Consider the following 18,145-nt stretch of genomic DNA (forward strand, 5'->3'; position numbering starts at 1 on the left):
GCTGACAGTGAGCCATCAAAGTACATTCTCTTTTAAAAAAAATGTTACAGCTGCTGAAGAATGGATATCATGTGGAAATTTTTTTCCTCATACAAAAGGTTGAAAATAATCTCTCTTCAGTTATGGGCAAAAGCTCAAGGATATGGCTTAGCTGTGCAAACCCTTACCTTTTTTTCTCCTTCTTCTACCTTTTTGAGGGTTTGTTGAATGGTCTCCCTCGATAATTATGGCAGTTTGTGTTGAAATTAAGTTACTGAAACATCCAGATCGTTGCCTCTTTCCAAGGTAGACCATTACGTATTTTTGAACATCCACATAGCAGAATAAAATAGCCTAGTTAGAAACAGTTGTCAGCAAAGAAAGGCAGCAATAAGTTGTCAGCTGAGATGGATGCTATAAACAGAAGGCAGACCACGGTGTGGGCATTTCTGATGCATATAGTTCAGACCTTCAGACTTTTGAAATCAGGTGTCCTATTTCTTGCCAATATTATAACAGCAAATGTTGTAGATGTTAACAGCTGTACAAACCATCTCAACACACCTCTACTTTCATTCTCATCCACTGGAAGTATTACTGCTGTATACACATTGGATTTGCTGGTTAATTCTCACCAACCTTGGTTATAGCATTTATTGTACACCAGGTATGTGTTCAAAATAACTGACTCTCCCCAATTAATGGAGCCAGCTCCATTAAGTTGGAGACATGCTAACTCATCTGGCAGAGAGGCAGTATAAATATAGTATTCGTTGTTGGGAATGCCTGCTCTGGAGCCAGACTGCCGCAGCTCAAATCTTGGTTACCCCAAGTATCATCAGTTTGACCTTGAACTACTTAAACCTCTCTCTGGCGCAGTTCCCATCTGTAAAATGGCGGGGACAGCAGGTCTCATAATATTATAATACTATTTTTCTGGAACATAGAGAGCTACTACCATAAAAATTAGCTACTGTTTCTTGTTTTTAGTCACCTCAATTCCTGGCACATAGAAGGTACTCAAAAACTATAATCTATTCAACATTATTTACTGAGTGCCTGCTGTGTGCCCAACACTACCCCAGGAACCAGGGATGGAGCACCATCCCGTTGTGTTACCTGGGCAGTCCTGGAGTATGTTATTGGCAAGCATAACAGATAAAATCTCTGTCTTCCTGGAAGTTATAGGCTAGAATGAAAGAGAGAGATAAACAGATAAACCAAGAGATATTATTGGGTAGTTCACTGAAAGAATAAACAAGATCACTTCAGATGGTAAGAAGTGCTCTGGAAAAGAAGACAGGATGATTTGGGATAAAGAAAGACAAGACGAGGGGGTCTGGGAGCTCTGGATGATCAGGGAAAGTCTCATTGAGAAGTTAACATGTAAGATGAGATCTAGAGTCTTTCATGGAGTCAGCCTGGCCTTGATAAAGTTTTGCAGTTAAAGATCCCAGTAGAGGGAACAGTAGGACCTGAGACTAGAACATTATTGGAGTGTAAGTTGTCCCCCTCAGCATTCTTCCATCTGACCTGCTTGGGAGACTGATCTGTGGGGCCTGCATAACCTGGGCTTTTTCTGGCTTCCAGCTCCTTCAGCCAGCAGTTGGTACCAGTGACAGATTGGAGGGCAGGAGGACAGTGAGGTTGGGATATTTACAGTCTGGGCCATGGTTTGGTGATGACTTGGTTCCTGCACCCAAGGCCACAGCTCTTGCAGGCTACCTTCTCCAGCTGCAGGTCTTGTACAGTACAGTAATGTTGCTCCCCGCTGTGTGCTTTCAGACCAAGGATGATGCTGGCTTCTTGCTATTGCCAAGCCTTGGGTGCCTCCCCAGTTCCCTTCATCCTGCCCACATCTTTATAAATAATTTTTTACTAAATAGTCCTCATTTAACCTTTGAGTATGCCAGTGTCCTTGGAGGCCCCTGAATGGTCCAGCTGGCCTTAGGAGTCTTAAAGTGATAGCTACAGTAAGTGAGGGGCAAGGGGCATCGTCTGGGTCAGGAAGGTGATGGCAGCAGGAGCTGGACATGTGTTCTCAGTGGGAGAAGTCAGTGTTAAGCAGGGGAGCCACATAATCACATATATATTTTTGGAACTGAATTGAAGTGGCAACATGGTTTTTTGTTTGTTTTTGTTTTAATCCCAGCACTCCTTTTCAATTCAGTTTAGCTTCTGAGAAACACCGTTATAAGCTCTGTGACAGTCTCTTGGGTTTTTCTTTTCCCAAAACAGAGTCCCCAGTTTAGCTGTTCATGTTGATGAATGCCCTACCTAGTGAGATTTTTTTAATGTCAGTGCCTCATGGTGACAGTGATCATTTGGGGGGCTTACATGAAGAAGGTGGCTTCTTCTGTTCATCTGCTTTGAGACCTACAATCTTGTTTTTGTAGTTGGAAGAGCAGGACTTTTTATGGCTCTATACATAAGAACAGGATTTTAATTTTGGAAACAGGCCATTAAGCTGACAGGTAACTTTGCTTTCTCATTCTGGAACCCAAAAAGGGAGGCTCTCAAAGTTTGTCTCCATAGATTGCAGTGTGTTGATGTGGGATTAATGACATTTTGTCATTTTTCTCTCTATTGTTTAGTCATAGCTGATTCTTTTAATTTCTCTATAGCTGCTAAATGGAGGGACTTGGGTTTCTGTCTTGATTTTTTTTTTCCCTCCTGCTTCATATCTAGGAATATTTATACTTTTTTTGATTCTCCACTAGGATCATCCTGAACATGGCGTCCTCTTTCTTGTTCGAGAGCTTCTCAACGTGATCCAGGATTACACCTGGGAGGATAGCAGTGATGATAAAATCCGCATCTATACCTACGTCCTGCACCTTCTATCCGCCATGAGTCAGGAGACCTACCTCTACCATGTAGACAAAGGTAGTCAGGTTCCCTTCCACCAAACTGCACTGTGTTGTTGAATTTCATGAAAGTCAAGTTAAATGTTTTCATTTTCTTTTATTTAATCCACCTTGGGTCTTACCTACCATGAACTTCTAGTCCAAGGTCTCTCTAGATTTGCCCAGTGTAAGAATTACCTGGGACAAATCTTAATACGGAGTCCTGAGCCCCATCTGCCCCTTCTAAATTAGAATGACCAGGAAGAGACCTGAGGATCTGTATTTATAACATACATCCAAGATTTAAAAATCAGATGAATTGAGGGAATCCCTCTTTTGGGTCGGTGCTGTCTTTGGTGTCCTACAGAATAACCTAAAATGGTGTTTAAGGGTACACATGCATGAGCTTCATCCCAGGCCTATTCCTAACCACAGCCTCAGACAGGCCTTGGTCTGGGGTATTTTTACCCATTACTTTAAGTGAGGCTCAGCTAGTCCCTAGATCATGTGCTCAGGAGGAAGGAGATGGCCTTGGGTGGCCCCCATATACTACCAGCCATTTTGAACTTGCTGTAACAAGTTTGGGAGCAGCTTTCTCAGGTCCTGTACATAACATGGGACAGTTCCAATTCCAGACCTCTGCCTTCTGAGCCTAAGCATCTTCCTGCTTCAGTTCCAATTTTTGGTTAAAAAAAAAAAAACAGAACTTTTGTTAAAAGAGCTCTGGTCAGTAATTATATACTTTAGGGTTTAAGCCACTGTGTCTACATTTGGTAGTGTCCGGGAACAAATTTGTAGTGGTAAGGGATATGGCCTTCTGCCTTAACTCTGATAGAGGCTTTTCTCCAGCTAGAATTTGGAGGCTGACAGTAAAGATGTAACTTAGGGAGGCTGCTTAATGTAGGTGATGATAGCTCCAACAACCTGAGCTCCTACTGCATGCCAGGTGCCACACCAGACTCTAGGGGCCTCTTTTTCTTTTAGTCTTCTCAGCATTGTAATGAAGACAGACATTCCTGTCCCCATTTTACATACCATCAAGGGGGAGACTCAGAAGGATGATGATGATTACCAGCCATGTGGTTTCAAGGTCTTAGGGCCAGTTAGTGATTGAAGTGGAATTCACACCCAGAACTGTGGGACATATATTATGCTGCCTCCTTGATTACAAAATAACAATGTTTTAATTAAGTATAACATACATACATACCACCAACTATAAAGATCAGTGAATTATCACAAAGTGAACACACCCAGGTAACTACCACCCACATCAAGAAACTGAATATTACTGGTTCCCCAGATGTGTCCCACATACTTCCTTCCAATCAGCACCACCACTTTCCTCTCCAAAGGTACACCTTTCTCCTGACTTCAGCATCACTAACTAGTTTGCCAGTTTGACCTTTATGTAAATGAATGCATTTAGCACATTCTTTGGTATGTGGCTTCCTTCACTTGGTGTTATGTCTGTGAGAGTCTTCTGTGTTGGAACTGTAGTTCATATTTCTACATTGCTGCACACTATATTCCATTGTGTGACTATGCCAGAATTCATACATCCCGTTATGGATGAACATTTGCACATTTCCAGTTCAAGTTCTTGACTATTACAAGTAGTGCTGCTATGGACATTCCTGAATATGTAATTCTTGGTGTACATTTCTTTTGGGTATATCCCTAGGGGTGGAATTGCTGGCTCATGGGATTTGCTTATATTCAACTCTGGTAGATACTACGTCAGTTTTTTCCAAAATGGTTATACCAGTCAGTACTCTTACAGGGCATGAACGAGGGTTCCATTTACTCCCCTTGGTTTCACTCCCCTTGGTTTTGTCAGTCTTTGCCATTTTGGATATTCTAATGAGTGTAATTTGCGTTTCTGTGAAGGCTAATGAGATTGAACACATTCTCCTGTATTGGCATTTTTATTTCCTCTTTTGTGAGGGGCATGTTGAGGACTCTAAACAGTAAACTTTTCAGGGCCAGACACTGACATGGAAATGAGTCTGTAAACCACAAGCCCTGTCAGAAGAGCAAGCTCTCTCCTTTCCAGTTAATCTTCAGTGTAAACCACACAGCCAGGGCAGACTATAGCAGCCAGAGTGCTAGCAAGGGAGTGTGGCTAAGTTCGATAGTTAGGAGTCTAGTTTTTTGGCTTTTAGAAATGAAAAGAAAAGGATGGGTTTTCTTTTCCTTCTTTTTGGCCCAGCTGTGTTTCCTTTAGAAGAACAGTAGTGACTAGAAATTTGTGTTGGTAGGAGAGAGTCCTTAGGCTGTAGAGGCTCTCCAGGGTTTGTGAATTCCATTTTCTTATCCCTTTCTTATTCTAGGCAGCCTTTTAGACAGCAATGACACAAGTTAGGACTTATGAAAAAGTGGGTTCAAATGTTTTTTGCATTTACGAAGAATAGCGTGGCTGCTTTCTTTCCAGATTAATAGAAAAGAGTATATTTTAAAGTTACCTGGAGCAAGTACTCCAGTATTTGCATGCAAGAGAGTAAGTGTGTTTGATGTGGAAGGGAAGAAGAGTACTATAGACTGACTAGTTGTTTACTGACTGTGCAGACAGAGTGTATCTAGTAGGAAGAGTACAGTGTAGGATGCTGCTGTGAAGCCAGCATAGCCCCTTCACACCTCCCCGCCAGCTGCCAGGCCTTTGAAGCATTCAGGGTTGTGACCCCTGGGACGGACAGATACAGAGATTGTGGGCTATTTTTAGTGGCCATTTGCCAGGGATATCATTTCTCCTCAGGTCTGGACTCTCAGGCTCACTTTACACTCTGGCCTTAACCAGTTTCATCCTAATTCTAAAAGTCACCCTTCTTCCCTCCCTCCCTTTTATCACCACCAAGTGTTAATGTAGATACTTGGTTCGCCACTCCTACTCCTGATCCCGTTTGTTTACTTTCTCTGGTACCACTGTGGATCTCCCTAATGCCAGAATTCCATCCCAAGCCTAGATTTTAGGATCCTGTACCCCCTGTTTCATCCCTCCTGACATTCATCACTATTACAATTGCCTGTTTGCTCATCTACATCTCCTCAATAGATGGAGAGCTCTGGGAGGGCAGAGACCAGGTGGCCTTTGTTTCCCATGGGGTCCCTAACCAGCTTGGCTGATTGGCCACAGGCACTCTTAGACTTTCTCTCTTTTCCAGTATTAGGCTAAGCAGAATGAGAATAGATTCCAGCCTAGAGTCAGACTGGGAATTTATGCCAGGAACAATTCTAGCCCTCAGCAGAGACATGGGAAATTCCTTCACCAGCTATAGTTTTGCTGCAAAATCATACGGTGAGTGGCTGAATCAAATTCTTTTGCTTTTTACAAGAATAACTGCCACCCTCCTCATGGTGGAAAGTTGTGACAGATGCCAGAACAGTCTTAGAAATTCTGGGACCGATCCCTGTGGCTCAGGGCCTTTTCTTTCCAATCTGGTGTTGGAGGAGTAACTGCAAAGCAAATAGTCAGCCTAGAATGTATTTCCTGGAAGGATCCCCACAGACAAGCACTTGAGAACTGGATTAAAGATTACCTACAGATAGATGCTGGGGATCACAGAGACTTACTCTGCTCTTCGCTTTCAGGCAGTACCTGTGCACCCTGCATACAGATGGGTGTGTGTGTGTGTGTGTGTGTATATTGTAAAGAGGAAGTGCAAGGGTGGGCCCAGAAGTACTATAATGGCATCAACTGCTGATTCTAAGGGTGAGATGGTCTCCAGTGTACTGTTTCTCCAACTTTTCTGTAGTCTTGACATTTATTTTTTTCAAAATTAAAAGGTAGACCAAGAAGAACATAGCAAATTATATTCCTGTAGAGCCCATTTTATTAAAAAATGTTCCCAAACCACAGCAGATTAGTGCCATGTGCTTGTGGCCACATGTACACCGCCACCCCCTCCCGAGGCACCAGCATAGTCTCTGGTTTATCTGATGTCACCACACCTGGGACAATGGTCCAAATTTTAGGCCTCTGCTACATTAGAAACAGCAGAGAACTGCCACTACACTTTCCTTCTTCTTGACCATATGGCACCTGCTGCTGGTGCTGCAAAGGTTTCTCTCTGCAGTCTATGGATTCTTCACTGAATGGGGCTCCTGAGAGCACTGCTTGTTCATTCCAGGCTGAAATAATGGTGCTTGACCACGTCCAAGTTGCATACAAGGGGGAGTAAGCTCACGTAGGCATGGAGGGAAAGAGTAGGCTCTGGAAGGCAGGGTTGTCATTTCATTATGGACCCTAAACTTCATAGCCGCCTTGCTCAGCCCTCACCCCCAGACAAAGGAAAGAAAGAAAATAACTGAAGCATCATAGCAGGGACCAGTTAAACATATACAATGGAATACTGCCCAGCTATTACAAAGCAAGCAGCAGATCTCTATATGCTGATATGGAAATAGCTCCACGTATGTCAGTCAAAAAAGCAAAGTGAAGAACAGTGTGTTCTCTCCTTTCTTACCCAGAGGTCAAGCTGTGTGTACAATAAGGAGGGAGGTCCAACTCATTCCGTCCTTGCCAGCTTGTTGTGCTCCAGGTAGCAGCTGTCACAGGAGGTGCCCAAGCAGAGACATTTTCAAACACATTACAGTTCACCAGTAGGCATCCAGAACTTCAGGGTCGATCTGAGAGAGTTTGAGGGATGACAAGGCAGGCAGCTGGTTGTAGTGCCTAACAGCTTGAGCTTCAGAATGGGACATCTTGGTTTTGGATACTAGCTGGGAGTACTTCTGAGCCTATTTTCTTATGTCAAAGGGAGATGTTAATGTCATCTCTTTCCCATGCTGTTTATGAGGACTTGCAATAACATGTTGAAAGCATTTAGCCCAATGTCTGGGACATGGGAAGCACTCAGTATTGGCCACTATGCTGATGCTTATCATGATTCTTGATGTCCCCTTCCACACCCTGGTCTCTGGCTCCATCTATCTAGAAGTTCAGGTATTTTCTTTGTGATTCAGAAGGCCTCAAGCTTGGTGGGAAATTTGGCCATTTCCACTTGTCCTGCCATGATTTCCTGATGTATCTGCTGACACTGTGAGCCACAGGACTGCCTCTCCCTGGCCAGGATGGCCTTAATAATGTCTCTCGGCTCTGTTTTATTCCATTAGTTGACTCCAACGACAGCCTCTACGGGGGAGATTCCAAGTTTCTGGCTGAAAACAACAAGCTGTGTGAGACAGCGATGGCTCAGGTCCTGGAGCATCTGAAGACCCTGGCCAAGGATGAGGTAGGTGCCCTCTCTCACCCCTCATCCTGCTGCTTGCTTGCTCTGAATGCATGTGTGTCCAGGGTGGGTGGATGTCAGTTCATTCTGGAAAGAAACTTTCACATGAATAATGTGTTCACGTGCAAACTGTGGCTAGAGGGCTGTGGAGTCTTTGCTCCTGCTCTTCGCCTGCCTGCCAGGTTCCCCTGGCTGTCTGCTATGTCCTTGTCCCCTAAGATTACAAAGGAATTGAAACATTCCTATTTCCTAGTGACATCATAGCCATCATAACATCATAGCACAATGCATTACTCACATGTTTGTGGTGATGCTGGTATAAACAAAACTACTATGCTGCTAGTCGTAAAAAAGTTCTGTATACCATATTTATAGGGTATCTACTCCGGTTCAGATATGTTTAGATTCATAGTTAGCGTTTTGTTATAATTGCCTGGAGTATTCAGTACATTACATGTTGTACACACTTGCAGTCCAGGACCACTAGGCTGTACCCTACAGGTGTGTAGCAGGTTGTGACATCCAAGATGTGTGTGAGTGCACTCTGATGTTTGCCAACAAAATTGTCTAATGATATGTTTCTCAGAACATACCCTCATCGTTAAAATACATGATTGTCCCAGTTCTCTTCCCTAGTTATGCCGATCGTGGCTTCTATTTTTTTGCAGCTTCATTGCAAACATGTAGGTGACACATGGATCCCAGAGGCCCTGTCTCAGGTTGGCAGAGATGTGTGTTTGTTTGTTCAGACACTGTGTTAAGGCTGACTCCTGTAGTATAGTCAAGGTCGGGGAGGTCATAGTGCCTTCGTTGCCAAAGCCAGTGCCTGACTTTTCTCTATATCCTTCCTGTGGATCTGCTGGTACCTTTCATTTTGGTGTTGCTCTTCACGGCTCTGAGCTGTCTGCTTGAAGCTCTGAGAAAACATAATGGCCCATCCCCGATCACTTCCTGGCAGGCCCTTTTTTTTTCCTGTCTTCCCCCTAAATTCCCTTTTCCAAACCCAAGATGGATTTCAGACTGTTTGGTTTCCAGTGGTCTTACAGCCCTCCCCTTCTTTGCTGAGCCCTCCATCTTTTCCCATCTCCTTCCTGGAGTCTCTCTCATTCCTAGGTTTTGCTCCCACACCTCCAACCCATCAAACCCTTTGAAGACCAAATAAAATCAAACTGGATATTAATTCTTTCTCATTTTCAGGACTGTATAAAATACCACCATTGCCCTCAACCCCATTCCCACCCCACCAAAAAACCATGATTTTATAGCTGTGAGTGTACGTGGGTAGGCATACATATACGAGTATGTCCTGGGTTCCCATTTTCCCAGCAATATTCAAATAAGTGTTGGAGAGTGGGATTTTTTTTTCTGAATTTCCTCATTCCCTGGTGGCCTCTGCCAAGATCAGGGTCATTGGCAAAGGGCCAGCCTTTGGGTTAGCAGTCCAAAGGGCAGAAGAAAACCACAGAACCAATGCTTCCAGGGGCCTTGGTGCCACACAGCCCTCTCTCTAGGAAAGAAAGGTTTGCGGGTGTGTCCCACTGACTCTGGGACACTTAATACATGGAGTGAACTTGGCTGTCAGTGGTAGTGGCAGCATTAGAACCCCAATGTTCCTCAGGAACTGGATTATTAAACCTGAGTATTAGAAGAGGCATCCCCTCTCCCAACTGAAAGGCTTTTCTCAAACACGCGTGAATGCCCCCTGGGGGTTAAAGACCCAGCTTTTCTTTTGCATAGTTGGTTTTCAGGAGAGCCCTTTCTACATATAAGAGAAATGGAGTGTCTTTCGCCTCAGCCTGCCCTTGTTATAGGAATTAGATCCCTTTGCTCCCTCCCCGCATCAGAGAAAATTCTTAGTGTCATTCCTGATTTAAAAAAAAAAAATTGGCTCTGGCTCCAGCTTCTAGCCAGCTACCTTGTAGAAAGAACAGGGTCCTGTGTTTGGCACTCAAGTTTTGCCGCATGGTTTGAAAGCACACTTCTCACTCATGCAACAGGCTAGATCTAATCAAAGGTTGCAGTGACAGCGTAAATGACCATAGCTTAGGACCCTCATGCTCACAAGATAAAGCCCAGAACCCCATAATTTAGAACTATTTTTATGTAACATTGGTCTCTTTCTCTTGGGGGAGGAGGCATTGATGGTGGTAAAGACACTAAGACAGAATTTTAACAGAAGAACAAATCTGGAATGTTTCTGAAGACCGTTTGAACTTGCCAGGGATGTTCACTGAAAATGTCTGTTCATATATGTACATTTAGTAGAAAAATATGAGTGAACTAATTTGAATGGAACAAGTCATCCTTCACTGAGCAGCATGTGAAATTCACAGGTGACACCGCATGTCAAGAGCTTCAGAGGTGGAATACTCTAGAGCAGGGGTGTCAAACTCATTTTCACCAGGGGCCACATCAGCCTCGCAGTCTCCTTCAAAGGGCTGAATGTAATTTCAGCTCCTTAACAGTTAAGGAGTAGTTACATTTATACAGTCCTAAAATTATTTTGGACCTTTGAAGCAACCACAAGGCTGATGTCACCCCTGGGGAAAAAGTTTGACACCCCTGCTCTAGAGTCTGGTGCCCTAGAAGAGCTGGTCAGATTTCTCTCCACTTGGTGTGGAGCAAAGCTGCCTGCTATTGGAAAACCCCAGTGCTGATGCTGATTCCAAGTGTCTCGTCTCAGCGCTGGTCACAGCCCTGCTTTCAAAATTGTCCTCCACATCCACACGAAGAAGCCAGTCCTCTTTAGTCACAAGCTTTATAAAGTTGTTTGCTTGGGTATGGTGAAGCTGTAAACCATGCCAGATCCTTAGAATAAAAAGCACGAAGAGTGAAAAGCGGCTCTTTTCTATGTGAAACCTCAGTGGAGGAGGAAGGGGCTCGGGGTTCTGATTTGGTTCTCATGATAGTGATTGTAGTTCTGGGTCTTTGCATATTGGCTGGCATGCCTTCTCATGCCTCAGACCCATCTCTGATAATTTCATGTTTAGTGGGCTGTGCTTTTTAAGACACATCTGAATTGGGCTGTCTAGGGTAAAATGCTTTTTGAGAAGGTATGGAATAGAGAAATAGTTAAGAGGTTATTTTCCTTTGAGTTTTTGAAAGTCTCTCCCATTTCAATGCAATGTATATGAGGGGCCTCTCTCAGGGGGTGGCTCATTGGCTTTGAAATAGGATTTTATTTTTTAGTTTGGTCCTCTAGATCCAAGCAGAAAATGGGGCCTTCATGGTCTCCAGGTGGTAGACAATGGCAGGTTTAAAAGGGGAGCAGAATGGGCTGGAACCTACTGAATGCTGATCTCTGCCTAGGTTCCTAATTGGGGCAGAACTACAGTGTCTGATTAAACAAAGAGCCCAGAGCAGACAGTTGCCAGTCAGTTCATGAGTCTGTGCCAGTTAGGTGCCTTTGAGCTTGTGACTGTCACCTGGTCCAGGCTACTGCCAAGGCAAGCTCAATTTAGGGGGGATCTGAGTTTCTTCATGGGTACTCAACCACCATAACTCAACTGTGTTCGAAGCTGCGTATTGTGTTGTTTTCTCCACTAAAAGACTACTATATATATATTTTTTTTATTTATCTTTTTTTTTTTAGATTTTTAAAAATTATTTTTAGAGAGAGGGGAGGAGAGTGAGAAAAAGAGGGAGAGAGAAACATCAATGTGTGGTTGCCTCATCTCATGCCCCCAACTGGGGACCTGGCCCGCAACCCAGGCATGTGCACTCACTGGGAATCGCACCAGCGACCCTTTGGTTTTCAGGCCAGAGCGCAATCCACTGAGCCACACCAGCCAGGGTATTTTTATTTATTTTTCAATTACAGTTGACATACAATACTATATTAGTTTCAGATATACAACATAATGATTAGACATTAAGTTATCTCCCCTGGTGATATGTCTAGGACCCATCTGAACCATATATAGTTACTACAATATTATTGACTATATTCCCTTTGCTGTGCTTTACATCCTACAACTATTTTATAACTACAGATTTGTGCTTCTTAATCCCTTCACCTTTTTCACCCAGCCCCCCTCTCATCTGCTTGTTCTGAGTCTTTTTTCTGTTTTGTTCATTTATTTTTTAGATTTCACATATAAGAAATCATGGTATTTCTTTCTCTGACTTATTTCATTCAGCGTAATTAATACCTTCTAGGTCCATTCATGTTGCCACAAATGGTAAGATTTAATTCTTTTTTATGGCCGAGTAATATTTCATTTTATATATGTACCACTTCTTCTTTATCCACTTGTGTATTGATGGGCACTTGAATTGGTTCCCTATTTGGCTATTGTGAATAATGCTACAATGAACATAGGGGTGAATGTGCTTTTTCAAATTAGTGCATTTCTTGCCCTAGCTGGTGTAGCTCAGTGGATTGAGTTCAGGCTTGCGAAGCAAAGGGTCACCAGCTTAATTCCCAGTCAGGGCACATGGCTGGGTTGTGGGCCAGGACCCATGTAGGGGGTGCACATGAAGCAACCATACATTGATGTTTCTCTCCCTCTCTTTCTACTTCCCTTCCCTTCTCTCTAAAAATAAATAATTTTTTAAAAAATTAGTGTATTTCTTTGGATAAATACCCAGAAGTGGGATTGCTGGATCATATGTTATTTCTCCTAATTTTCTGGGGAACCTCCATACTCTTTTACTTAGTGGCTACACCAATTTATGATCCCCCTTTTCTTCACATCCTTACATACATTTGATTGTTGATTTATTGATGATAGTCACAGTGATAGGTGTGAGGTGATATACCTCACTGTGGTTTTAATTTGTATTTTTCTGATTAGTGATGTTGAGCATCTTTTCATATGTTCATTGGCCATCTGGATGTCCTCTGTAGCAGTGGTCCCCAACCTTTTTGGCACCATGGACTGGTTTTGTGGAACAAGAGGTGGAGGAACAAGAGGCAGAGCTCAGGCAAGCTTGCTTGGCTTGCGGGCCTGGTTCCTGACAAGCCAAGGACCACTATTGGTCTGTGGCCTGGGGGTTGGGCAGTCCTACTCTAGAGAAATGTCTGTTTTGGTGTTAAGTTGTATGAGTTTATAAATTTTGGATGTTAACCCCTTATTGAATATATATTATTATAGAATATCTTCTCCCATCCAGTAGGTTGTCTGTTTTGTTGATGCTTTTTTTTGTTTTGCAAAATCTTTTTAGTTTGATGTAGTCCCATTTATTTTTTCTTTTGTTTCCCTTGCCAAAGCAGGCATGTCCATAAAAAGAAATATCACTAACAGCAACATCAAAGAGTTTACTGCCTACGTTTTCTTCTAAGAGTTTTATGGTTTCAGGTCTTGTATTTCTTTAATCCACTTTGAGTTTATTCTTGTATATGGTGTAACAAAGAAGTCTCTTTAATGTGTAGTTCTCCCAACACCATTTATTGAAGAGACAGTCCTTACCCCATTATATGTTCTTACCTCCTTTGTCATACGTCATTTGACCATATAGGCATGAGTTTATTTCCGGTCTCTGTTCTGTTCCATTAATCTATGTGCCTGTCTTTATGCCAGTACCATGCTGTTTTGATTACTACAGCCTTCTAGTGTAGTTTGATATCAGGTAGTGTGATTCCTCCAACTTTGTTCTTTCTCAAGATCGTTCTGGCTGTTTGGTGCCTTGGAGTCCCATATAAATTTTAGGATGATTTGTTCTAGTACTGTAAAAAATGCCATTGACATTTTGATAGGGACTGCTTTGAGTCTATAGATTGCTTTGGGTAGTAGTATAGACATTTTCATAGTTAATTCTTCCTATCCATGAGCACAGTATATCCTTCCATTTATTTGTATCTTCATTTTCTTTCTTCTATGTCTTACGTTATAAAATTTTTTAAAAACTATATTTATTGATTATGCTATTACAGTTGTCCCATTTCCCCCCCTTCACTCCACTCCATCCTGCCCACCCCCTCCCTCCCACATTCCCCCCCCCTATAGTTCATGTCCATGGGTCATACTTATAAGTTCTTTGGTTTCTACATTTCCTATACTATTCTTACCCTCCCCCTGTCTGTTTTCTACCTACCATTTATGCTACTTATTCTCTGTACCTTTTCCCCCTCTCTCTCCCTCCTACTCCCTTGTTGATAACCCTCCATGTGATCTCCATTTCTGTGATTCTGTTCCTGTTCTAGTTGTTTGCTTAGTTTGCTTTTGTTTTCATTTTAGGTGTGGTTATTAACTGAGTTTGCTGTCATTTTACTGTTCATATTTTTTATCTTCTTTTTCTTAGATAAATCCCTTCAATATTTTTTATAATAATGGCTTGGTGATGATGAACTCCTTTAACTTGGCCTTATCTGAGAAGCACTTTATCTGCCCTTCCATTCTAAATGAAAACTTTGCTGGATAGAGCAATCTTGGATATAGGTCCTTGCCTTTCAAAACTTGGAATAACTTTTTCCAGCCCCTTCTTGCCTATAAGGTCTCTTTTGAGAAATCAGCTGACGGTCTTATGTGAACCCCTTTGAGGGTAACTGTGTCCTTTACTCTTGCTGCTTGTAAGATTCTCTCCTTCTGCTTAATCTTAGGTAGTGTAATTATGATGTGCCTTGGTGTGTACTTCCTTGGGTCCAACTTCTTTGGGACTCTCTGAGCTTCCTGGACTTCCTGGAAGTCTATTTCCTTTGCCAGATTAGGGAAGTTCTCCTTCATTATTTGTTCAAATAAGTTTTCAATTTGTTGTTGTTCCTCTTCTCCTTCTGGCACCCCTATAATTCAGATGTTGGAACGTTTCAAGATGTCCTGGAGGTTCCTAAGCCTCTCCTCATTTTTCCAAATTCTTGTTTCTTCATTCTTTTCTGGTTGGATGTTTCTTTCTTCCTTCTGGTCCGCACCGTTGATCTGAGTCCCAGTTTCCTTCCCATCACTATTAGTTCCCTGTACATTCTCCTTTGTTTCTCTTAGCATAGCCTTCATTTTTTCATCTAATTTGTGAACAAATTCAACCAGTTCTGTGAGCATCCTGATTACCAGTGTTTTGAACTGTGCATCTGATAGGTTGGCTATCTGTTCGCTGCTTAGTTGAATTATTTCAGGAGCTTTGATCTGTTCTTTCATTTGGGCCATTTTTTTTGTCTTGGCGTGCCTGTTATGTAATGGGGCAGAGCCTTAGGTGTTCACCAGGGCCGGGTAACGCCGGTCGCTGTGCTGTGATGCTGTACATTGGGGAGGGGCCGAGAGGGAGCAATGGTGCCTGCTCCACTCTCTGCTGGATTTCAGTCACTCCCTTTGCTACCCGCATTCAAATTGGGCCCCTCTCGTGCTAATTCCCGAGTGGGTGGGTGGGTTTGTGCACGCTCTAGGCCCCTGTGGGTCTCTCCAATGACCTCTGCAGTGAGGCTGGGAGTTTTCTCCTGCTGCCGCCTCAACCCCCACTGGTATTTTCAATCAGAGGGTTGAGACTTTATTTCCCTGAGCTGGAGCCCTGGGTTGTGTGGTCTGTTTCGCTCCTCCACCATTCCTCCTGGTTTATCTATGTGTGAATGTGGGGCTGCGGGTTCTGCTAGCTGTCACACTGCCTGCCCCCTTCATTCCACAATCCGCCACTTCTCTGGGTCCCGGCGTGTTGCCTCATTGTTGTGAGACCTCTCCCCCCTGGCTGCTTGTCTCCGCCCCTCCTACCGGTCTGGAAAAATGTTTCTTCTTTATCTCCTTGGTTGTCGGACTTCATGCAATTCAATTTTCTGTCAGTTCTGGTGGTCTTTTGTTTTTAAGTTGTTGTTGTCCTTCTTTTGGTTGTGCGAGGAGGTGCTGTGTGTCTACCTATGTCTCCATCTTGGCAGGAAGCCTCCTTACAATTTTCTGAGTACGTGTCTTTCACCTCTGTGGTTAAACTTACTCATAGGTATCTTGCTCTTTTTGATGCAAATTCTGTATCCTGCTTCTTTACATTTATCAGCTGTAATAGTTTTTTGGTGGAATCTTTAGGGTTCTCTGTATATATGATCATGTCATCTGCAAATAGTTTTACTTCTTTTCCAAAGCCGAAGGGCTTTACATGCATCATCTCATTTGATCCTTACTTACACTGTTGGCTGGTATTATTACATTACTCTCCTATAGATGCAGAACCCCGGACTCAGGGAAGTTAAGCAGTTTGCCCTCCAGAAGATCCATGGCAGAGTTGGCATTTGAACTCAGGCTAGCATTTTAACGACTGGGCCCGTGTCAAGCCCCAGTGCCAGACAGTAACCTTCTTCTCTGTTTCAGGCCCTGAAGCGCCAGAGCTTGTTGGGTCTTTCCTTCTTTAATAGCATCTTGGCCCATGGGGACCTGCGCAATAACAGGCTCAACCAGCTCTCTGTCAACCTGTGGCACCTGGCACAGAGGCATGGCTATGCGGACACAAGGACCATGGTGAGACACTCAGGGGGCCCCTCACCAAACCCCTGAGGCACAGGGATTATATGGAGTTACACAAGTCCACTGGCCAGAGCACAATTGTTGTTAACACAGCATCAGGGCATGGCAATTAAACAGCCCTAATTTTCCCCTTCTTGAAAGGCGCCAGGCCCAAGATTTCTGCAGGGTCACTTCCTTGCTTTACAAAATATAACACTATTAATCGTTTATTCCCTCTGGGTAAATACTACATATATTAAAAGATCAGTCATTCTTGATCACATCCAAATTTAATTTTAAGGGCAATTTGTAATCTAAGATGATTTATTTAAAGATTATGCTTGTTTCTTTGCTCCCTTATCCTCCAAACACTTTACCTGTTCTCTGCTAAGAAAAAGGTAGGTCACTTCTACTGGCTGATTTTTTGCAGCCTTGGGCTCTAAGGATAGAGAATTATGAACCAGAAAGGAGATGGTTCATTCTTTTTCCTCCTAGGTGAAAACTCTGGAATACATCAAGAAGCAAAGCAAACAACCAGATATGGGTCATCTGACTGAGCTGGCCCTCAGACTTCCTTTGCAAACCAGGACCTGACCCTGGGGCCCATCCCTAAGGCCTGCACCCAGGGCAGTGGGACCAAATCCAGAAAGACCTGCTTTTTACTTTACTTTTACACATATACTATTGGTTTAAGCTTTGGCCTCTACCAAGATTATTCTGACAGTGAAGAAGTGGAATTGTAAGAGCATTAAAATTCAATTTTGTTCACTAAGCAACAGAATACAGGTAACACCTTTCTTTCTGGTAGGTGTCTTTATTTTTAATTGGGAAAAGAGCCAGTTTCCTCTAATTTGAGTCTAGAATTAAATGTTACCTAAACCACATTGGAGGATTCATAAAAGGCAGATGGCTCAATTAATTTCTTTTTCTGTCAAAATGCAGCTCTTGACTGTACTTAGAACATATTCTTTAATGGCATAAACCTCCTGAAGGAATATTTATGGTCATGGCTGTTCATTTAATTATTTGATTCTCTTTATATAGAATATGTAAACATTTTGCCTGGCTTGCTTTGTAGCTGTAATCCTAAATAGCATGTGATTCTGTCTACTTTTTACGACCAGTTAGGTAGAATGTGAGTCTTGTTTTACCGCTGATGAGTTTCCACTGACATTTTATTTTAATAAATAAGAGTACTAGTATTGATTAGTGGGGACTACCAGCCTAGAATCCCTTGTCCAAGAAAATGAATCCAAGTTGTAGATGAATAGTACCCCAAACTATTGTGCTTTTAGAAGGTAGTCACTGGACATAGATTACATTTTTCTCCACCTTGTAAAATGCCATTCACACAGCTAATCTCAGTAAAAGTGGCTAAGATAATTTTTAAAATAAATTTAGATAAACTGATGTTTTAACTGTTTACTGCTAAGAATGTACTATAGATTTTTTCCTGACCAACTTAATAGTGACATCCCAAGGAATTCCACCCCACAAGGAATTCTGTTGAAAACATAGATGACTTCCACTAGAGAACAGCAGGCAGTGAAGAATTCCCCTTCATGGAACAAAACAAACAGAAAATCAGAGAGCATGGTGACATTTCCCAAATATTCCCAAGTGGCCTTTATTTCACAAAATTATTTCCAATACTATTACTATATGATACTATTTAAATAAAACAGTTGGTAAGTTCACAAATTATGTGCCTTAAAATGTCATTTCTTCTACTTTGAGG

The 18,145-nt window shown here is 42.6% G+C and overlaps 1 protein-coding gene across 6 annotated transcripts in view; it reads left to right on the plus strand.

The window, feature by feature from the left end:
- Positions 1–17,817, plus strand: part of VPS35L (VPS35 endosomal protein sorting factor like) — a 159,352-nt gene extending 141,535 nt beyond the window's left edge. For all 6 annotated transcript variants that reach the window (XM_024560480.3, XM_045195354.2, XM_045195355.2 and 3 more), the window contains 4 exons: positions 2,700–2,865; positions 7,938–8,056; positions 16,276–16,422; positions 16,903–17,817. In XM_024560480.3, the coding sequence (XP_024416248.1) occupies positions 2,700–2,865; positions 7,938–8,056; positions 16,276–16,422; positions 16,903–17,001 (531 nt within the window). In that variant the 3' untranslated portion in view covers positions 17,002–17,817. The remainder of the gene's footprint in view (positions 1–2,699; positions 2,866–7,937; positions 8,057–16,275; positions 16,423–16,902) is intronic.
- Positions 17,818–18,145: the final 328 nt, after the last annotated feature.

The sequence above is a fragment of the Desmodus rotundus genome, chromosome 1, assembly GCF_022682495.2.
Source record: "Desmodus rotundus isolate HL8 chromosome 1, HLdesRot8A.1, whole genome shotgun sequence".
NCBI classification, from domain to species: Eukaryota; Metazoa; Chordata; class Mammalia; order Chiroptera; family Phyllostomidae; genus Desmodus; species Desmodus rotundus.